Source organism: Pleurodeles waltl, chromosome 8, assembly GCF_031143425.1.
Source record: "Pleurodeles waltl isolate 20211129_DDA chromosome 8, aPleWal1.hap1.20221129, whole genome shotgun sequence".
Classification (NCBI taxonomy): domain Eukaryota; kingdom Metazoa; phylum Chordata; class Amphibia; order Caudata; family Salamandridae; genus Pleurodeles; species Pleurodeles waltl.
The window spans coordinates 1,383,996,325-1,384,017,906 of record NC_090447.1 but is presented as its reverse complement, the minus strand read 5'-3'; the positions used below and the strand labels follow the sequence as shown (position 1 = coordinate 1,384,017,906).

Genomic DNA, 21,582 nt, shown 5'->3' with positions numbered 1-21,582 from the left:
GACTCTGGAGCAACAACTGTAAACTGATCCCAGGACTGGGGAGAAAAACAGGGCTGAGCTGAAGCGGTCTGCGGGTTGAAAAATACAAGTATTATGTGCTGGAAGCAAAAGCAAGACTTACGATTCATCTGGAGAAAGTTACATCTTTATTTGAATAGTCATAAAAACGTTTTAAGGTGCAGCTGCCAACTGCAGGGGAAAGATTCTTGAAAAACAACTCTGATTGGCAGCTCGCCTGAACCCCAGAGGAAAAAACGCAATTTCCAGACTAAGATCTCGAACAGTGTTTAAGATCATATCTATGGTCTGTATCGCGCAAATTCAAGCATGGAGCACTTTTCAGAAATATATATGAAGGCAGAATAAAGGCACAGCCGGTTACCCTTCTGTCCAAAGCATTTTGTGAAATTGCAACAGATCAGCAATTTTAATTCATTTGCACTCAGCAAACAGAGTGCCCTTTCAACTAAACAGCTCCATACAAAAGGGCATTTGTGCGAGGCGTGTGATAGCTCCTGGCAGCCACATTTACTTTTGATTTATTGATCCTTAACCCTGCCCATTTAATTAACCAATATCGAAAATGAACAACGTGGATATCGTTCAGAACTTTACATTTGGTACTTAAAGCTAAGGAGTGTTCATTGATAGTTTGGCCGACTTCCTGCAAAAGAACAGCTGTCAATCCTAATAACAGGGGGAAAGTCCTGCATTTGGGCAGCTTTTCTGGCACAGTTCCCACACTCGACGGGTCTGGTTCTTCGGCTCAATTTGACGCGCCTGTTTTCTCTGTCACACTAAGGAGGCATGGTTCAAAGTGGGTTTAAGTCTGTTTTGCAGAGCTCACGTTTGGTGTATGGTTTTAAACTACCACACTGAAGTATACTTTCCACATAAGTGAATCTTTCAACGTTTAATAGTTTAAATGCGCAGAGCTGGACGCTTGGTTTGGATGTTTACTAAAACCGACTGGAAAACGCAGGCCGGACCCACCAAAATGAGGTTTAACCGCTAGATTTCCCGAACCATTATCTTGGGTTCCATCTTCCACACTGCGGTGTCAACACACGAGCCCTGTGCGGGCTGCGTGGGGTTTGACAGCTTCACTCACTGTGGCACAAGAGGGAGCTACACAACCAGACGACTAATACGCGGTCTCTAATCAAGTTGCACTAATTGTCTAGCTACAAAAAGTGGAAGGGCTTCGAAAAAAAATACGTTGTCAGAGCTAAAACAATGGTTCCCAGAATAACTATTTAAACAAAGAACTAACGATTTTGTAAATTATTGCTAACATCCAGTCCCTTCTTGCCTAATTAATCACACTTTTACATGACCATTAAGCATCAACAAATTAGAGAAGGGTAAAGCTTTGAGTTATAAATAACGTAAACACTTGTCTTTCAGATAGTACAGTCCATTTGCGCACGATAAATATACCCAGTGCAAAACAAACTTTATAAAAGTCTGCACAATTCAAACATTTCCCTGTTTATAGTGGATTAGCTTCCTTGAAGAGCATTATGCGAACTTCGCAAATGGATACACAAATAAGAACTGGCCTCTTGTACGTATAACCCTTGAAAATTCCTATGTATCATAAACATCCCAATGCACTAAAACCATTTTTTAAATGCAAATAGATGTGACAGAAGTGGTTTAATTCAACAATGGGTGAAGGTGAAAGACGAAAATATTTCCCCGGATGCCCACCCTTCCAGCGCCTCTCCAGGATTAATATGCGCTATGTAAATGCATTTTGAGAACTCGTGTAGTGAGAGGTGAAGGAAGGGGGAGTTTTTATTAGCCACTCTTCCCCCAGACCTCTGCTGTTTATAAAGCACTGCGCTTGTGCTCGGCGCTATACGGTTTGTATGGCAGCATTATATGACTATGCCCTGTTACACCGGGCGGGGGCTCCGTGGAAAGGAAGTTTGTTGTTTTCCACTGCCCGAGCCTCGCTCACCTGCCGTCGCAGCGCTTTTCGGCAATTGGGGCAGATCAGGTAGTCGGCAGTGCCGGAGATGGTGCCCACGCTGCTCCTGTGCATCCTGCCGCCAGCCCCGCAGCCCGGCTCACAGCATGGGACCTGGGCAGCGGCGGCGGCTACGGAGACAGCAGCAGGAGGGACCAAGGCAGACGCACGCCTACACCGGAGGCAGGGCTGACACAGTACCCGCCCAGGCCGTGCCCTGGGGGTGGAGGCTGACAGAACACCCGAACACTCCCCACTTTCTTCAGTCAATTGCTGTGAGCGGGAGGGGCGACAAAATGGAGTCTGCCTCGCGCCATACCAGCAGCGAAGCGGAAGTAAGGGACGGCCCGTGCGCGAGACACCACGCCCACAGAGCGGAAAACACTGAGGAGAGGGTAGTTCGTTCTTTCCTTCCCAGCTGTAGCGTTTACCCGTTACTTAAGGTATTCCACCGAGAAGTGGGAAAGTGCTGCGAGAAGTCTAGAGATGAACCTGCAATCGTAGTAGCCATATTGAAAAGGAGTTTTTCATGCCTCAAATTTCATGTGCAAAGGCAGGGGACACTTTAGTAAGACAATTCTTGATTTTTAAAAACACTCAGAGGAGAGCCGAGCGACATAGACTGCAGGAAAAGCGCAGCATTCAAAATTAAAATACATTTCTGGGTTAATTATTGCCAACGAATTTGTTTATCGATATGTTTTCTCCTCTTCTCCTTTCAGTTTTTAATTACAGGGAAAATACATAGGGGCTTCGTTTCCTTCCCAAGAGGAAGGCAAACTCGTCAATATAAATATGACAGCCACGCCTACTCCCGAAGGCTCTGCCTCTATGTCTATCGGGGTATGTCCCAAATTCCTATTCATATTCTGGTCCCTCCTTGTGAGTCTCGCCCGACCTCTACACAGCTCTTTCTTTTGTAGGATACGAGACGCCCCTTTCCTCGCCCCATGCTACCCTAATGTTTAATCTGTTCCCTGGTTCGATGTATTTCTCTAATGGGCATGCGCTTTTCCTTGTTTTTTAGCTCCGAGCTGTCAGCTGCGCAACTCTTAGAGGGAGGAGGGCAGGCTGAAGCCAAATTCTGAGTTTTCTTTTTCTTGTTTATGATAGAGGACACATTTTAGCTCTGTCTTTCACCTAACTGAAGTCATTAGGCTGTGACAAGTTTAACTATATGAACTTAGAGAGAAAAACTTAGAAAGCTGCACTAACATGCATTTTAAATGTGCAACTTGTATTTCACAATTCCACATAGGTGCCTTTTTGTTTAAATCACATACTAAAAGGTTAAAGTTGATGTTAAAATGTAATTTCGACTCTAAACTAGTAGCTCACGTGGAAATTAATTTAGATTTCCTGTTTTTAGTGAAAGATTAATGACTGAAAAATGTTTGCAAGTGAGAGAAACGCAGTTCTCTGCTATAACTAATGTAATACAATAACACAGCTTTCAATTTAAATGAAATGCTTTAATTATATTGATGAAATATTAATGATGAATTTATAAGATTGCATATTATCTGTTTTACTAAAAACATATTAATCAAATGCATTTTATATTTTCTTGTGTTAGCATAACTAAGGTCTACAGAGGTTACATTTCGCAGTCATGTAAAAGTATTTGTTAGCACACTTGGTCCTTAATAAGTAAACTTACAAGGGGACGCCCATAGGTTGATGAACCTTTTGATTTGCATGGAGTATACTAGCTATGATGTGACCAATGTTTCTCAATCGATACATAAAATTCAATAACCATTAGACTAGTCATTAATCAGCAATTAATAACCATCCCACCATTACTCTTCAGTCATGAATAACCACAACTCGGTATGCGTTTTAGTAATTTTATTTCTCTGTTAGTTACAATAATAAGTCATGAGATTAGTTCAAAACTTAATTCAATTCAAGAAAAACCCGCATTAATTCATTAGAACGCGCCAAAACATAACCTAATCAAAATTTGTATCAGAGTACATTCTAAAGCATTAGCATAGGTCAACAATTGAATCAAGGCAATAAGTCAATGTGTGGCGTGGAGTTCAGCAAATCAGTCCGTCTCCCATTTGTCTTTGTAATCTATCGAACGTCATAGAAGGGAAACCTTCACCTAACCCAGATTAGCATTGGCATGTGGGACTTCATGCAAAACAATGTAGGAACAAGAATTTAGAAAACATCTAGCTAAGAATGCTATATGGACAGCGCAGTTGGTACCTAGAAAGGAAAGGCACAAAAATGTAATTCAGTCACATTGTCATATCTACCTATCCACGGTATTGGTCAGCAACAGAGTCAGTCTTCGTCCTCAGGTCATCAGTCGATCAGCATCACATCAGGCTCTCAGTCAGAGAGTATGAGCCCAATGACAGGATCTCGAATCACATCTGCAGCCATGCAATTTCTAATGGTCTGCTCTCGCAATCCTCTCCCCTAACATCTGAATTTTTTCCCCTTTGTCTCGTTGTTATATCAAAGTCACCCAGACTGTCCCCCAAATTCCAATTGGACACTGCCCAATGAAGTCTATGCACCAAATCTATGAATTCTAATATGTCATAGTTCACATGTTGTTGAATGGTTAGCCTGGGATGTTCTCATCATCCGTCTCGTCAGGTATCGAAAATGTTGCATCTTCTTCTCCAGTCAGTGTCTGCATTGTTTGAGTCCTGGGAAAGTACACCCAGTGCGCTTTACACATTAATCGTTACAAGTCTAGTTCCATCATCTCCTGTCCATCAGTTCACATAGAGGTTTCAGCTAAGCAAGTCTTATTAAACAATGAGCAGTTCACGGTTAGTTCATTTTGTCATCACTTTTCATTGAACGTTGAGAAATACAGCTTTCTCATGAGGCCTGGTAAGACTAGACCAAGGCACTCGCTAAGTTAAGGCCTACCGGTATTGCTATGCATCGGTATATCCTTCAATATGACATATTACTACATTAATCTATGAATTTTTTCAATATTTCATTTAATTACTCATTTAATACATTTCGTGAAGTCTGGTGGTCGCTGTCCGAGGTCACAATTTCAAACGTGCACATTATTTTTCTATGTTATTCATTTTGTACCAATTTCATTATTCAAAATACATAAACATTTATTAATAATTTCTAATTAAGACAGTTGCGTTAACGGTTTGAATTATTTTTTCATAACGTGAAGTCTTCTTCCAGATTTCGTTCCCATGAGAACCAAAGTTCCATTTGTAAAAAGTCTATTGTCTAACTGTAGAAAGTCATACCCATTTGGCCTTGAGAGATTTGTAGTACAGGAACATGGAATGAGATCGTATACAAATGTTTCAACCTCTTTAAAGTCACACGCAGAGACATGACAGACTTGGGGAAATGTCGAAGTGTTGCAACCTGGAGGCTGGTGATAGATTTTAATTGGATGATGCCCCTTCAACGTACGATGAACTGACACCTTTGACAAATCAGAATGCTTTATGTGGATTAATATACAGTTGGACTTTCAAACTTTGCTTAGAGCAGTCCAGTTTCAGAGCAGAAGCAGCCCTTGTCCTGGCTTGGTGTGAGAAAGTAGCCTCTTTCTAGCCTTGTTACCCCCACTTTTGGCCTGTTTGTGAGTGTATGTCAGGGTGTTTTCACTGTGTCACTGGGATCCTGCTAGCCAGGGCCCAGTGCTCATAGTGAAAACCCTATGTTTTCAGTATGTTTGTTATGTGTCACTGGGACCCTGCTAGTCAGGACCCCAGTGCTCATAAGTTTGTGACCTATAGGTATGTGTTCCCTGTGTGATGCCTAACTGTCTCACTGAGGCTCTGCTAACCAGAACCTCAGTGGTTATGCTCTCTCTTTACAAATTGTCACTAACAGGCTAGTGACCAATTTCACCAATTTACATTGGCATACTGGAACACCCTTATAATTCCCTACTATATGGTACCGAGGTACCCAGGGTATTGGGGTTCCAGGAGATCCCTATGGGCTGCAGCATTTCTTTTGCCACCCATAGGGAGCTCTGACAATTCTTACACAGGCCTGCCACTGCAGCCTGAGTGAAATAACGTCCACGTTATTTCACAGCCATTTTACACTGCACTTAAGTAACTTATAAGTCACCTATATGTCTAACCTTTACCTGGTAAAGGTTGGGTGCTAAGTTACTTAGTGCGTGGGCACCCTGGCACTAGCCATGGTGCCCCCACATTGTTCAGGGCCAATTCCCAGGACTTTGTGAGTGCGGGGACACCATTACATGCGTGCACTACATATAGGTCACTACCTATGTGTAGCTTCACAATGGTAACTCCGAATATGGCCATGTAACATGTCTAAGATCATGGAATTGCCCCCTCTATGCCATCCTGGCATTGTTGGTACAATCCCATGATCCCACGGGTCTGTAGCACAGACCCGGGCACTGCCAAACTGCCTTTTCAGGGGTTTCACTGCAGCTGCTGCTGCTGCCAACCCCTCAGACAGGTTTCTGCCCTCCTGGGGTCCAGCCAGGCTTGGCCCAGGATGGCAGAACAAAGGACTTCCTCAGAGAGAGGGTGTTACACCCTCTCCCTTTGGAAAATGGTGAAGGCAGGGGAGGAGTAGCCTCCCCCAGCCTCTGGAAATGCTTTCATGGGCACACATGGTGCCCATTTCTGCATAAGCCAGTCTACACCGGTTCAGGGACCCCTCAGCCCTGCTCTGGCGCGAAACTGGACAAAGGAAAGGGGAGTGACCACTCCCCTGACCTGCACCTCCCCTGGGAGGTGCCCAGAGCTCCTCCAGTGTGCTCCAGACCTCTGCCATCTTGGAAACAGAGGTGCTGCTGGCACACTGGACTGCTCTGAGTGGCCAGGGCCAGCAGGTAACGTCAGAGACTCCTTCTGATAGGCTCCTTCAGGTGTTGCTAGCCTATCTTCTCTTCTAAGTAGCCAAACCCTCTTTTCTGGCTATTTAGGGTCTCTGCTTCGGGGATTTCCTTAGATAACGAATGCAAGAGCTCATCTGAGTTCCTCTGCATCTCTCTCTTCACCTTCTGCCAAGGAATCGACTGCTGACCGCGCTGGAAGCCTGCAAAACTGCAACAAAGTAGCAAAGACGACTACTGCAACTCTGTAACGCTGATCCTGCCGCCTTCTCGACTGCTTTCCTGGTGGTGCATGCTGTGGGGGTAGTCTGCCTCCTCTCTGCACTAGAAGCTCCGAAGAAATCTCCTGTGGGTCGACGGAATCGTCCCCCTGCAACCGCAGGCACCAAAGAACTGCATCACCGGTACCCTGGGTCTCCTCTCAGCACGACGAGCGAGGGCCCTTGAATCCAGCAACTCTGTCCAAGTGACTTCCACAGTCCAGTGACTCTTCAGTCCAAGTTTGGTGGAGGTAAGTCCTTGCCTCCCCACGCCAGACTGCATTGCTGGGAACCGCGATTTTTGCAGCTACTCCGGCCTCTGTGCACTTCCGGCGGAAATCCTTTGTGCACAGTCCAGCCTGGGTCCACGGCACTCTAACCTGCATTGCACGACCTCCTAAGTTGTCCTCCGGCGGCGTGGGACTCCTTTGAGCAACTTCGGGTGAGCACCGTTTCACTCCACTTCGTAGTGCCTGTTCCGGCACTTCTGCGGGTGCTGCCTGCTTCTGAGAGGGCTATGAGTATAACGTAGTTTACTCTCCATTAACATAGCAAACATCGGAATGGAAATCTTAAATTCAAATATACAACATACAATATATTTCAATTTAGATATTTATTATAGCTAATTAAACATTCAGTTCGCACATAATATAATCAACATAGAATCAACCCCCAAAAAAATATATAATACAACCCCCTACCCTAAATGAAACATACATATATGAAAACATAAATAACATAACAGTAAATACGCAAAAATAAACAAATAACACTGAACCAACAAAATCACAAAATAGTATACATACAAAATTACAACCGCCTCATACATGAGAGGATATTTAAACAGCACAATAAAGTTACTGCTTTGATGCTACAATTATGCGTTGTAGTTTGGATTGTATAAAATTCAACATAACAGCCAATTCTAGGTTATAATTTCTTGATTCAAATTCTCGTGTTACAGGCCTGATGGTAGCCAATCCTGGTCAGGGCTTCAAATTTGCCAATTTCAAACACTTCATGCCAATGTTCAAGACATGCCAATTTACAAGCCGACGCGCGTTTCGGTGAGTGAAGAAAAATATAAATACACCTTCATCAGGACTTTATGATTCAGTATAATTGGCATACGTACATCTTGTAACCTGCCTATCAAAGAAACATCAAAATTATTCATTACAATTCTTTGCATAGGGGGAAGGCTCGAATCATGTCAGATTTGCAACCAGACCAACTCAAGTGACTTAATTAAGAAAAACACTGATAAAGTGCCCAAGATCAAAGTCTATAAAACCAATGCTTAATAAAGGTAAATAAATCTAAAGATCCAAGGAAAGCACCATTAGTGTCCAGCAAAATACTAGATAAAGTGCAGAAATAGAATCACCTATAGCATAAAAGTGTTGGATTACCACTGAGAGAATCTAGTCAGGAATAGTAATAGACTAGTTTGTTTATATTAAAATAAGATAAAAAACCTTAGATATGAAAGAACTTAGATATCCCTTACAGGCTGGATTAAACACTCTCCAACTTCAAATTTGTAGTAAAAAATGAAGGACTAACACATGGATATAGCTAAATGAAGCTATGCTTTCTCACTCTAAAAGCAAACATAATGAAATCATTAGCTTGCACAGGGCAGGAAAGTCCACAGGTTAGAAAAGATCAAATCTGCTCATATGTACAATCGCTAACTACAGACTTACCTACAAGTTCACATGGTTTAAAAAACGTAATCCACAGGGGAAACCCACAAGGATACCAAACTGGTAGGGAACAACTTGCTAACTGCAAGGGAACAGGGGGGAGTCATGAGCCAGATAGAAATGACACAATCCAGACGGTATAAAATAATTCAATCCACAAAGGTTCAGCAAAGCTAGCCTACCAGTATCAGCAGGATCCAGGACATATGACCAGCACGATGATCTCTCGAGGAGCAATAACCCGTACTTCCCCAGCTGCCTCCTATTTAAACCAAATCACCACAGGTGATGCGATGAACATAGAAACAGGCCCGTAGGGGCCATCTAAGGAAGTGGTCAAACATGCGCCATCTTAGAACCGTCAAAACAGCATGAAATATGCCAAAATCTACAGAGAATAAGAGGTACAATCAAACTGTAGAGTCATAGCCATATAGTAGTGGCAAAAGGAAATAACCAAAAATAAAAAATAATAAAAAATAATGGCCAATTTTAAATCAAACCAAAGAGTAGATATCACTTACCAGCACGCCCAAAACAGTGGGCGCCATCTTGGAACGTCAAAGTACAGGGTACTCAATGTCCCAAGGGTAGGCACAAAATGGGTTAGTAAAATACAATATGTATCGTGTATGTAATACAAATCGATAACATAAGGTTTTATAAGAAGGAACAGAAAACGGTTTTATCGTATAAAGCGAAGAATTCACTTCAATGTAAGATAAAGGGCCACCACAGGAGAGCACAAAGCAACCCTGTGGTAGGCACCTGGAAAAAGATTGACCCCTCAGGCAATCCTGTACATAAGTACTCAGATGGTATTGCTCCAAGGGCTCCTTGTCTTGCTCGACGCCCCCTCTGTCCCCAGACGCAATTGGCGACATCCTGGTCCCTCCTGGGCCACAGCAGCATCCAAAAACCCTAACCGCACGACTTGCAGCTAGCAAGGCTTGTTTGCGGTCTTTCTTCATTAAAACACTTCTGCACGACTCTCCACGGCGTGAGGGATCCGTCCTCCAAAGGGGAAGTTCCTAGCCCTTGTCGTTCCTGCAGAACCTTCAGCTTCTACTGTCCAGTAGCAGCTTCTTTACATCCACAGCTGGCCTTTCCTGGGCATCTGCCCATCTCCGACTTGCTTATGACTTTTGGACTTGGTCCCCTTGTTCCACAGGTACCCTCGACTGGAAATCCATCGTTGTTGCATTGCTGGTTTGTGTCTTTCCTGCAGAATTCCCCTATCACGACTTCTATGTCCTTTGGGGAACTTTAGTGCACTTTGCACTCACTTTTCAGGGTCTTGGGGTGGGCTATTTTTCTAACCCTAACTGTTTTCTTACAGTCCCAGCGACCCTCTACAAGGTCACATAGGTTTGGGGTCCATTCGTGGTTCGCATTCCACTTTTGGAGTATATGGTTTGTGTTGCCCCTATCCCTATGTGTCCCTATTGTAACTATACATTGTTTGCACTGTTTTCTAATACTATACTGCATATTTTTGGTATTGTGTACATATATCTTGTGTATATTTGCTATCCTCATACTGAGGGTACTCACTGAGATACTTTTGGCATATTGTCATAAAAATAAAGTACCTTTATTTTTAGTATATCTGTGTATTGTGTTTTCTTATGATATTGTGCATATGACACTAGTGGTACTGTAGGAGCTTCACTCGTCTCCTAGTTCAGCCTAAGCTGCTCTGCTAAGCTACCATTATCTATCAGCCTAAGCTGCTAGACACCCTATACACTAATAAGGGATAACTGGGCCTGGTGCAAGGTGTAAGTACCCCTTGGTACTCACTACAAGCCAGTCCAGCCTCCTACACTTGGTCAGAGACAGACACTTTCCTGATGCTTGCAGATGCCTTGCTGACCAGATGCTTTGTTAATGAAGATTCCCTAAATGCTGTATCCTTTGGAGAGCTATCTTTCTCTCTGTCATTTTACCTATCCTTTGAAATGCCTTTTTCCAATATGCTGACGCTTATCTTATTTTCCTGTTTATTTTTAGCTAGTGCCCTCTGGCCCAAGTTATTCTCTTCCAAATTATTTTTTTGTCTTTTTTTATACTTTTGTATTTTGTCCGCATGTGTTCTTCCCCACACATGTATTTCTCTAATTTGGTTGACTGTAGAGTTGACCTGTGCCCAGCCAAAGATCATTGATTATGCTAAAATTTGAATTGACGAATGATTGTGCAATCTCAGCAGCATCTGATTTCTGTTTCACAGATATTCTTATTGTCTTTCTGTATCATTTTTCTTGAATACTTAATTTTGTTGATGTTAGTATGCCTGAATATTTCATCACCTTGGGCAACCTTTGGTGATTATGTATCCCTATAACTTGGTTTTGCACATTGCCTGCATGACTTTGAGCTTGTGTTTGTAATAAATCTTTAAACTTCATTCTCAATTAGGGTTTTCCTTCCGTTACCACATAGGTCATGGTGTCTAAATTTTTGGGGTGGTGTAGTAGTAATTGTTGATGGTTCACCACACATTTTTCGGGGTCCAATGGTCCGTCGACCTTGTTGCGCATTTGATTCCTGCGAAGGATGAAAAACGTGTCCAAATTCATTTATTTATTTTCTTTAATACACTTCTGGTGTTGGAGAGCTTTATAATAGAAATGTAACATCACATGATGATCAGCTGTATGAGTTACAAATTGTGAATGACAAGATTGGAAGAGTTTTGGAAGTACATAAAGCATAATATAAAATCCAGGCTTGAGCCATAAACCTTTCTTTCCTAAAGGTTTCCACGTTACATCATGGTCAGCTTCCAGCAAATCTCTTTAGCATAGCAGCCAGGAATCGTGGAATGCAGATGTAAAGGGCCTTGTGAGTGATGTAGGCTGTTTTGTATATGGCTCTGGGAGGAACCCAATAGAGCATTGACAATACCGGAGCAATATGGTCATTCCTTTTAGCCCCTGAGATAAAGCATGCTGCCACATGCAGAACTGCTTTTAGGTGGAGCAACGTGTATTTCAGTCGTGCCAAATGCCACTCATTATGAGTTAAACTAGCGCATTTCAGTGCCTGACTCTGGATCACTGCACTGAAATGCATTGGTCATGCAAATGAGCTGTCTCTTCTACAGTCTACCCACATCTTTGCTTTGCATGATGCCGAAGGCTCTTTGCTGCTGCTGACAGGCTATTGTGTGGCCCAAGCAGTCACAGACACCAGTGTGAGAGAGATGTGGTTGCCGTGGGAATAGAACAGCTTGCTGTACCCTGCTACTGCCTCTGCCTGGGCAAGCCCCTCATCATCCTCTCTGCTGTAATTCTGGCTCACTGCAGGACAGGAACTGGGCCCTTGGTCACAGTGCAGAGATCGTCAGCTGGTCTTTTCAAGGGAGAGGAAATTGAAATATGCTCAGCCTTTACTTTGAAAGTTTGCTAGTGGTGTTAGGAGCTAGAGCACTGCCTGATGTAGATCCAGGTGTATTGAGTCCAGGCTTTGCGATCCTGCAGCCCAACCCAGAAGTTGAAGAAGGATGGAAGTAGGTGTAATGCCACTGCCAAAATCAGAGAAGGCAAGTCAGTTAAATGAGTGGGATATTTATATTATACAATCTTCATTTTTAAATGCTCACATAATTGTGGCCTGCTGCAGGCAAATGGCATTAATGTGTTGCATGACTGACAGTACACAGAGAGTGATGTATTTCTTGTGGATGGTGTAGATTTTAGTCAAACTGTACAGAAGAGGCTAATTTCAGACATCTGTTTCACTACATCTGCTTAACTGCTTTGCTTTACTCACAGGAAAGTGCCACTCAGCGTGTCACACACACAACATTAACATGTCTGCATTAGATAACTGGAAACATAGAAATGTCACACAAAAGCAATATGAAAAATTGGCAGCTGTGGTTTTATGGGAAAACTGGTTAGGAGAGAATTGCAGTAGATGAGTCTTGAAAGCACCAGTGATTGCGCAGGCATTTTGAGATCTTGTTCTGGAATGGAACAACACTTTTCCCAGAGCAGAAATAGTTGACAATATGCAATTTTTGCCATGGTATTTACTTCTGACTTTAGAATTAGTTTTTTGTCGAGAATGAGTCCTAGGGACTTGGCACTGTCGACAATGGCAAGTTTGTATTTCAGGATCCAAATTAAATCCAACCAGGAATGTTTTGACATTAATGACTGAGACAATGAGAAGAGGATAAATTATGTCATAGCTGGATTGAAAGTGTAATGATTAACAGTCATCCAGCCCTGAACAGTATATAGAGTAATGACTAGGTGGGAAATGTCATAAGAGGAGGAGACCTTGCAATATAATTAAGAGTCATCAGCATATTGGTGATAAATGATACTGGAGTTCTTAAGTAACTCTCCAGGGGGGATGGGGATATACATATATATTTATATTATATTAATTCTTTGGAGCAAACCTAGCGTAAAGGCTACGCAGTAAAAGACAAGCGTAAATTCAACAAGCAAGAGGAGAGGAAGCTGGGTTGTGAATAGCTAATGCACTGTGATGTAATGTTTTTAGGTCGAGCGTAAGCGTATAACCTCTTGTATACTTCTTCTATGGGCTTCCAGCGATTTCATTTGTTAGTTTCAGTGTCATTTAAAAATCCTTGCTTGCTAGTGGTCAGTCATGCGTCTTTGTCCCTCTTTCTTTTGTATGGGAGCAGGGACCAACTGCTGTATAATTGCGCTTTGTCCTGTTTTTTTAGTCTGTCGGAGGCTTTTTTTTTTTAACTTTGTTTCCTGCCCAGGGAAGCTTCCCTTTTCATTTGCAGAGCATTCTTGCTCTGAGCATAGCTGTAAAGAAGGCTATAAATCAGGCTGTTATCTTGGTTACATTTGGTCTTCGTGAGCTCTCTGGACCCTCTCTTAGCTGCCTGGCTTTCGTTTTCCTTGGCTTGGATTTTCTTTACCAACTCTACCAGAGCTCTGCAATCCTTAGAGACCGTGCCCACTTCTGCTCCATACTGGAATCCCATTCACAGCTTCATCAGTGAACCTCAGTTCACACACTCCAAGCCCTCAGCTGTGCCAGTGATAGAACCCCACACACGCTGTCTGCCAGAGCACCTCAGTTCTTGCAGTCAGCACAATCCGCTGCTCCAGTACTGGAACCTCGGGCGCAGCTCCATTAGTGCACCTCATTTCACACATACCAAGCTCTCAGCCGTGCAAATGCCAGGAACCCCACACACCCTGCCTGCCAGAGCACCTCAGTTCTTCCAGTCAGTACACTTTGCTGCTCCAGCAAGCTGTAATGGTATTTGTATTTGACCACTGACTCCATCTTGTCCACTGACTCCATTTTGTGCTTAGCTTCACATGCTGTCACATCGGTGACGCAGGTATTTTTCCACAAAGCTTGTTTTCTACACTGAACGTGTTTTTGCTCTTCTCACCAGATCAGGGAACATATTCTGGGGGATGCAGAGATGATAAGATTGTACCAGAGTGAGAATGTTTTCAGCAGAGAAAGGTACAGCTTCAGGGCAGGGCCCATTCCTTTGTGTGTTTTCGACGCAGACCGAGTACAGCCAACGCTTGAATTTCATAACTTACTTGAAGGGAGGGGGAGGTTGCCAGAATCTTCCTGTTGGGTTTGTTTAAGGTATATAAGGTGGGGAAGCTTGGCACTGAAGCAGAAGGAGCTCGCCTGAATGTGGGCGCACAGTTCAGGAAACACCCCATGTTGGGAAAACATCCTGCCTCAGCTGTCCAGGGTTCCTCAGCTTGATGATGCTGGCAAGGATGAAGAATTCAACCCCCATCGTGATGAATTATAACTGCTAATTATCTAGCTTGATTAAATCATGTGTGTGTGTGTATATGTATATATATATATTTATATATATATATATATATATATATATATATATTCACTGCCTATATTTATTGTTGATGAATTGCACTTTGTAACTGTTGTGAGTATTTGAGCATTTACATGTGTTTTACTGCATTCAAGTTAAATGCTCATGTTCATATTTTCTTGTGCTTTTATTTGATATCTGGGAAGTGCCTTGATAAATTAATTACTCAAACTAATAGTGTTGCATTCCTTGGCATCATTTTTTTCTCAGTTTGAAGCAAAGCAGAACACAAGGTCACTTCCTTTCCTATACTGGGACCCAGCTCGCATACGGTTCCATTATAGCAGCTCAATTCCAATATTCAGTCCCACTGCCAAGCCAATACTGGACCCAAAAGAGCAAAACACAGCTCAGCCAGTGCACCTCAAGTCTAACATCCAACACCACTGTTGATGGGAACCACCACAGCTCCACCAGAATCCATCAATTCTAAAATTCAGTGCACATTTCCTCTCAGTACTAAGGCTTACATACACGCCCTTCAGGACTCCTCGCTTCTGTGGTTAAGAGGCAATGCCACTCCCATGCTGGGCCCCACTTGCAGCTTCACCAGGGCACCTCCAGGCTAATACTCAGCAACACTGGCACACCAATACTAGGTTCCACACATAGCTCCATTAACATACCTCACTTCTGACCTTGTGTGCCCGTTACTACTCCAGTACTACAGCCCACATACAACTCGTGTCAGTGCACCTCAACCCTAACCTGCAGTGCCAGTGCCCCATCATTCTATTACCAGGGATTACACAGCACTCCGTTTCTCATTCCTCATCCGCTGCCTTTCTATTATTCCAGCAGTGGGCCACACAGCTCTGTCTATACCCCCTGTCCTGATGTGAAGGGCCCCAATATTGCTGTATTAGGGTTCACATATAACTCTGCTAATGCATCTCCTGCTGTTTCACACTCTGACTTCTGTTTGAGGACGTGGAGGAGAGAATTAAATCTATTCTTAGCCGCCATCTATATCTCATTCCATTCTTTCCTTTACTCTGTGTACTCTCAATGTTTTTTCTCCCCCACTTTTCTCTTCCAGCTCTTAAAATCTACATGTTAACAGTTTTGCTCTTTCTTTCAACTGTTTATTTCTACTCCTCTCCCTTTGTTTATTTCCCTCTTTCTCTTGCTACCTCCCCCTTCAAACTGGCAAAAACGTGGTTATTTTTGTTTGGTTTGGTTGTTTGGTTCCTCTCTTTTTTCTTCATCAGGAGTTCATTCTTTCACTATTTTGTTCTATCCCCTTCATTCTTTCTTTATCTTTTTTATTTGCTCTTTCCTTTGACTCAGTATGCGTCTTTCACTTTTTTTAGATCTTTCTTCCTTCCTTTCGCTGGTGTTTTTCTTATCTTTATCTGTCAATTCACGTTTTACTATGAATCCCTCTTTTTCCTGTCTGTATGTGGAAGCCACAAGTTGCCTGTCGGGACCTGAAGTGTCAAAGTGTTTTTCCCATTCTGTGTCTCTGGGAAATGTGTCAGTACATACATGCTTTAGTTCTTTTGCTGCTTGTTTCTCTCACCAGCTCTCTTTTTCCTCTAATGTTATTTTTTCTCTTTCTTTTCACACTTCTTTCATTATTTTTTCTTCTTTATCTTTTGTTCACTAGCTTCCTTTCCCCTTTTTCTTTTGTCTTGCGTTAGCTCTATTTTTACTTAGTTGTGCTTTCATTTTCTTGTTCTTTCTTTCCCTTGTTTCTGTTATTTCTTTGCAACCCTTCTCTTTCTTCCTTTTATCTTTTGTACTCTTTTCGCTTCTCCTTTTCTGCCCCATCCACTTTCTCTCCTGAGGCCTAGTTATGAATGGAGCAACAGGTGCCGCTGTACCGGGGCCCAGAGACCTACAGACCTCCCTCAACTCTAATTGCTGCTCTGTTTTCCTTAAAAAATTCCAGTCAACCACTTTCCTTTCTTACTCCAGGGTCCATGACACCATTACTTGGCCACTTGTCCTCTCCATCTTTACTCCCGACTCCCTCTTTCCTTTGACCGACCAATCCATCTCAAATGATATTTTTATGGTCTTTTGAGCAAAACACTATAATGCCAAAAGTTTATTTCTGATAAAGATTTATATGATAATTGTGTATGTTTTAATATGGAGGAGAAGGTAAATGGAAGTGCTTTAGTTAAATGCTGGGCCACTGGAATTATATGGCAGGAAAAGACAAAATTATGAGGCAGGGTTGACTAATTTATTTGGTAAGAAAAGTCCAGTTATGAATTTACAATGCCAATAGCTCTAACTCAAGAAAATGCAAGACCTATTGCATTGCAAATACTTGTTTAAAGAGTCTCCAACTTGTTTCTAAATTGGAGCAGTGTGGGGGTTTGGTGGGGTTACAGATGGATATGGTAATGTTGTTTCAGTGCGTATTATCTTGTTTTTTCTTATTTCACTACTTAGGCTTCAGTCTGATAGTGTCCTAGCTGCAGATGTGCTGTGATCCACTAGAGATGATGAGCTTGCCTGGAAGATGAGCAGGGGTGCTGGTTGTGATAGCTTTGTAAATGATGGAGCTGCATTTAAAGGCTGCAGGGGCTGGCAAGAGAAGCCAATGGAGTTCCATCAGGATGGGGATGATGTGATCATATTTCTTCAGGCCCCGGATGAGATGTGCTGCAGTGTGTAGGGTGCCCTTTAAGGGTGCCAATGTGGAGGATGGGCAGCCCTGGAGTAGGGCATTACCTCCATTCAGATGCAATTACACGAAGGCTTGAAGAGAAGTTCTGAAGTTTTTCTGGAAGAAATAATTTGACTATCTTTAGAAGAGAGAGCTGGTACGAGGCCGCCTTTGTATTTTTTGACAATGCCTTGTGTTAAGGTAACGGATTTTTAAAAGCTGATGTCAGTTTTTAATTTCTGTAATCTGTTCATTAGATATGATTTAAACTAATTGTGGACTACACCATTAATGCCCATCAAGTTCTTTAAAGTATGATGAAGCATACAGTGATTTACTGCATCAAAAGCAATGCATAGATCGAGAAGGATTAGGAGGCAGGAGTTGCCCAAATCCATGATGCTAAACGCATCATCGACTACCTGGAGCCTAGCTGTTTCTGTGCTGCAACCTTAATTGAACCTTTGCTTGTGCTCATTTAAGATGTTGTTGTCTTGAATATGTTGGGTCAGTTTGCATGCTGCGTAGCTTTTAATGTTCTTAGCAATAAGACAAAGGTTGGCCACTAGGCAAAAGTTGTTGAGATCACTGAGGTCTGCCAGTGGGTTCCATTAGGAGTAGGGCGACTTGCTACTCTCAGGTTTTCTAGAGGTACCCCCTAGCTGAGGGAGAGATTCTCTAGGTTTGTTCAGAATAGAAGCAGATATTGAGCAAAATCATTGGCAATGTTTCAGGGTACTGGATCAGTAGCATGACTGGTGGGTTAAGTTTTCAAGATAGTTCGTAGTAGCTCTTCCACTTCCACTATTTCAAACTGTTACCATGTGTTCTTAGATTTGCAGGTGATGTTCAAGATGGTTTGGAAATCTGGAAGTATTTACAGTGGTTGTTCAATTGATTTTCACTTTGGTTTAAAAAAAAAAAAAGCAAATTATTCCGATTTCATCTCCAGATCATCGAATCTGATGGAAGTTTGATGGGTTGTAAGCTGCTTTGATCAGTTCTAAAAGTTGTTTGGGGCAGTTATTGGCCGAATTGCTAAGAGATTTAAAGTCTGAAACCTTTGTATTAAAGACAGATTTCTTCTAGTGTGATCTAGTAGTTGTGAGGCAAGCAAGATGCAGTGATGGATAGTTGCAGTCACCATTATTTTCCTACTAGGGACTAAGAGAACCAGGGAGTCAGCTGTGTTTTCTGTTTGCCTTTGAGTGATGCTAGAACTTTAAACAGGTCTGAGAGAGACAATCAAAACAGCCGGAGGTCAAGTGGTTGATGTTGGATTCCGGATGGATTGGTGGGAATAGATTCTGTTTACTAGTGCCAGGGTTATTTAGATCTATGCTTTTGATGTCACAAAAACAACATACCTTTTTTAGTTTGGTCCCTGGCAATGAAATGTGATAGGAGCACAGAGAAAGGAATCAGATGATTGTCTGGGAAGTACATGGATATGAGGTCTTATGTAGAGAGCAGTTCTGTGGCAGTAAGGCAACATTTCAATGTAGGAATATATTTTCTTGCATGGTTGACTATTAAACTATATTCAGCTGAGTAAATAAACAGTGTTTGTGGCTCAAGCTGGACAACCTGGGTATTAATATAGATCTACTTAGTATAGATAAAGCATTCCACTCTGAGACCTGGGTCAACATCTCTTATGGGAAGGGGGGGCAGCACAAGTATATTTCCATCTTAAAATAGCATGGCTATGTGCTGGCACACTTCTTTTGTACAGGTCGTCCCCCAGCAGCCCCATGGTGAAAGAAGGGGCCAGCAAACGCTAATAAGCGCTGGAGCATCCTCCAGCACAGGTCACAACATGAAGCGGTTCCCTGCCTGTACTGACTTTTGGCCTTATCGCTGGGGTGGGACTTCGTCCCCCAGCAGCCCCGAGGTGAAAGGAGGGGCCAGCATCCACTCATAAGCGCTCAAGCATGCCATAGTGAGGGATGCACTTGAGTTTGTGTACGGATGAAGACCAGGCCAAGAGAGGGCCCGTCTGCACCTGTCAGAGCCCAGAGGAGGCTGGGCCACCCCAATTGGCCCTGTCATCCCTGAAAGTACTGTGCTCAACAGCTTGTCTTTTCACAGTTAACATCAAGACTCTTTTTATCAGTGAACTTCTAATGCCTGGTTGTAGTACTATTTAATTTTCCTCCAGTGTGTCTTTTAGGCTTCCAAACCCCTGTTTGTTTTTTGTTCTGTGTATGTATACCATGTTCGGAAAGAAGCTAGACCACACCATGGAAGGGGCTGTTGTCAAAAAAACAACAGCATTCTGGATGGGCATATTGAAAAGTGGAAGTGTTGGACAAAGACATTTTGCTTGCAGAGAGACGGTTATCTGTCCTTTGCAGTGTCCATTGTAGCTCTGCCAAGTGAAGGCCAAACCCCAATTGCCACTACTGCTGTGGAAGGTGGGGGCGGAGGCCAAGGCGATAAACATGTTTCTGACAGTAGTACATGAGCCACTAAGCAAGCCACATTGTCACGCACCAAGCAGAAATGTAGGTTACCACAAGTCCACACAGTTGATACATTCAACCCACTTATAGCACCACCCTCTGGGTCCGCAACATCTGATATTCTCACCAACTGTAAAGGTTTAAGGTTTCTTGGCACAGTTTAGCAGAGGTTGCCGACCTGCTTGATTCTGTGCATTCAGAGTTATGTGATCGCCTGGGTACATTGAGGCAAAACTTAGTGAACTGGAAGTAAGGATGGCCAAGTGTCCTGGGGGTAGATGTGGGCTGCCAATGGGGTATCCCCTTATCCCCCACCCAGCACTGGCAGGGAGCCCGACCTCTGACTTGAGGGCGAGTGGAGGGGGCCGTTGCACTTCCATGGAACTGTTGGGCTCTCTACCCCCATACCAGTGAAGATTGTTTCCCAACGGACCCTGTGATGGCCGGTCCTTCTACTGGGGCCCTTAATTCCCAGAACACCGTATCTTTACCCCCGCTCAGGGTCTTTGGCTCAGAAAAGTGTCTACCATTGTGATTTGTCCCTATGTCCCTTTGTGATTGTTCTGTCAGCTGTCCTGATGTTACGTCTTGAAGTTAATAAGTCTGCTGTAGAATTAATTATTAAGTCCACTCACTGGATTCATAGGAACATCAGGCGCAGGGGCAACGTTTTCCTTGAGGTACTTATGGCAGGACTAGTGGGTTGGATTGGTAAGATGCTCAAATAATTTCTCGGGAACTGTGTCTTTGTCACTTTTAGAAATCCCAGGGTTGCAGGAAATCTTCTCTTGGCGTTCAAGCAGGGGCATACCAATCCTGTCACGATGCTATTCCTGGGATATTTCTACAGAAACACTGTCACAAATCCTGGTGAATGGGTGAGCTCCTCCCAAGTGAAGCCTGCTTTGCCCTGCACATTTAGTATTTCTACTCAAAACTGCCTTTCCCCTTTGGGTGATCTGTCGGAGAACGACTGACTGAGGATTCTCCAGGAGGCTAAGAAGATCCATATTGAGGAAGAATGCCGGGATGAGATCAACCTAGGGTCCTAACTTTGTTTATCCCACAACTTGTTAAACTCTGAGGGCCTGTCAATTGTTAGCCCCACAGAAAGCCCTATGACTAGCCGCAAAGGGGTCCCGCCTACCTCAGAAAACCATGCCCAAAGGGCAAGATGGTTGAAGGAAATCGTTTGCGATTACCAAATAGTGAATTTTTGGAATTCGCTATTTGGTTATCGCAAACACCCATGTACAAATGTGTGTAGTACACATTTTGAGTTTCGCAGTGGGTCTCAAACAGACCTACATCATAAATATTAATGAGGTAGGTCTCGGTTTTGGACCCATTGGGAATCACAGAAATCTCATGGATGGTGGCCTACTGGGGTCAGCAGACCACCATGTCTTTGACTGCTTTTAAATAAAGCAATCTTTTTTTTTTTTTTTAATGCAGCTCGTTTTCCTTAAAGGAAAACAGGATGTGTTTAAAAAAAAAATTTTGTTTTTTTTTCATTTTTTTTCAGAGTAGGCAGTGGTCTGTGAGACCACGATGTACGCTCTTAAAAATGTTTTATAAACATTCACAAGGGGACGGGGTCCCTTGGAGACCCCTTCCCATTTGCGAATGGGTTAGCACTTACTTGAAGTACACAGTAAAATGCAAATGTTTTGCGCCCACATTTGGTCGCACAACAATCACATACCACTTTGATTCGATATTAGGAAGGGACACCCTAAACACGCCCCTTATTAATTCCGCATCGCGAACACAATTTGAGATACAGTAATATGTTACTGAATCACAAATAGGGCTTTGTACATTCTCAAGTGGGCTGATTC

The 21,582-nt window shown here is 43.0% G+C and overlaps 1 protein-coding gene across 3 annotated transcripts in view; it reads right to left on the bottom strand.

Moving 5' to 3' along the window:
* SESN3 (sestrin 3) overlaps window positions 1-9,015 on the bottom strand; it is a 303,306-nt gene extending 294,291 nt beyond the window's left edge. Inside the window, exon 1 of one of the 3 annotated variants that reach the window (XM_069202409.1) lies at window positions 8,970-9,015. In XM_069202409.1, the coding sequence (XP_069058510.1) occupies window positions 8,970-8,993 (24 nt within the window). In that variant the 5' untranslated portion in view covers window positions 8,994-9,015. Of the gene's footprint in view, window positions 1-1,966; window positions 2,118-8,787; window positions 8,871-8,969 lie in introns of those variants that run through there. The other 2 variants (XM_069202410.1, XM_069202408.1) reach the window with 2 other exon arrangements.
* Window positions 9,016-21,582: the final 12,567 nt, after the last annotated feature.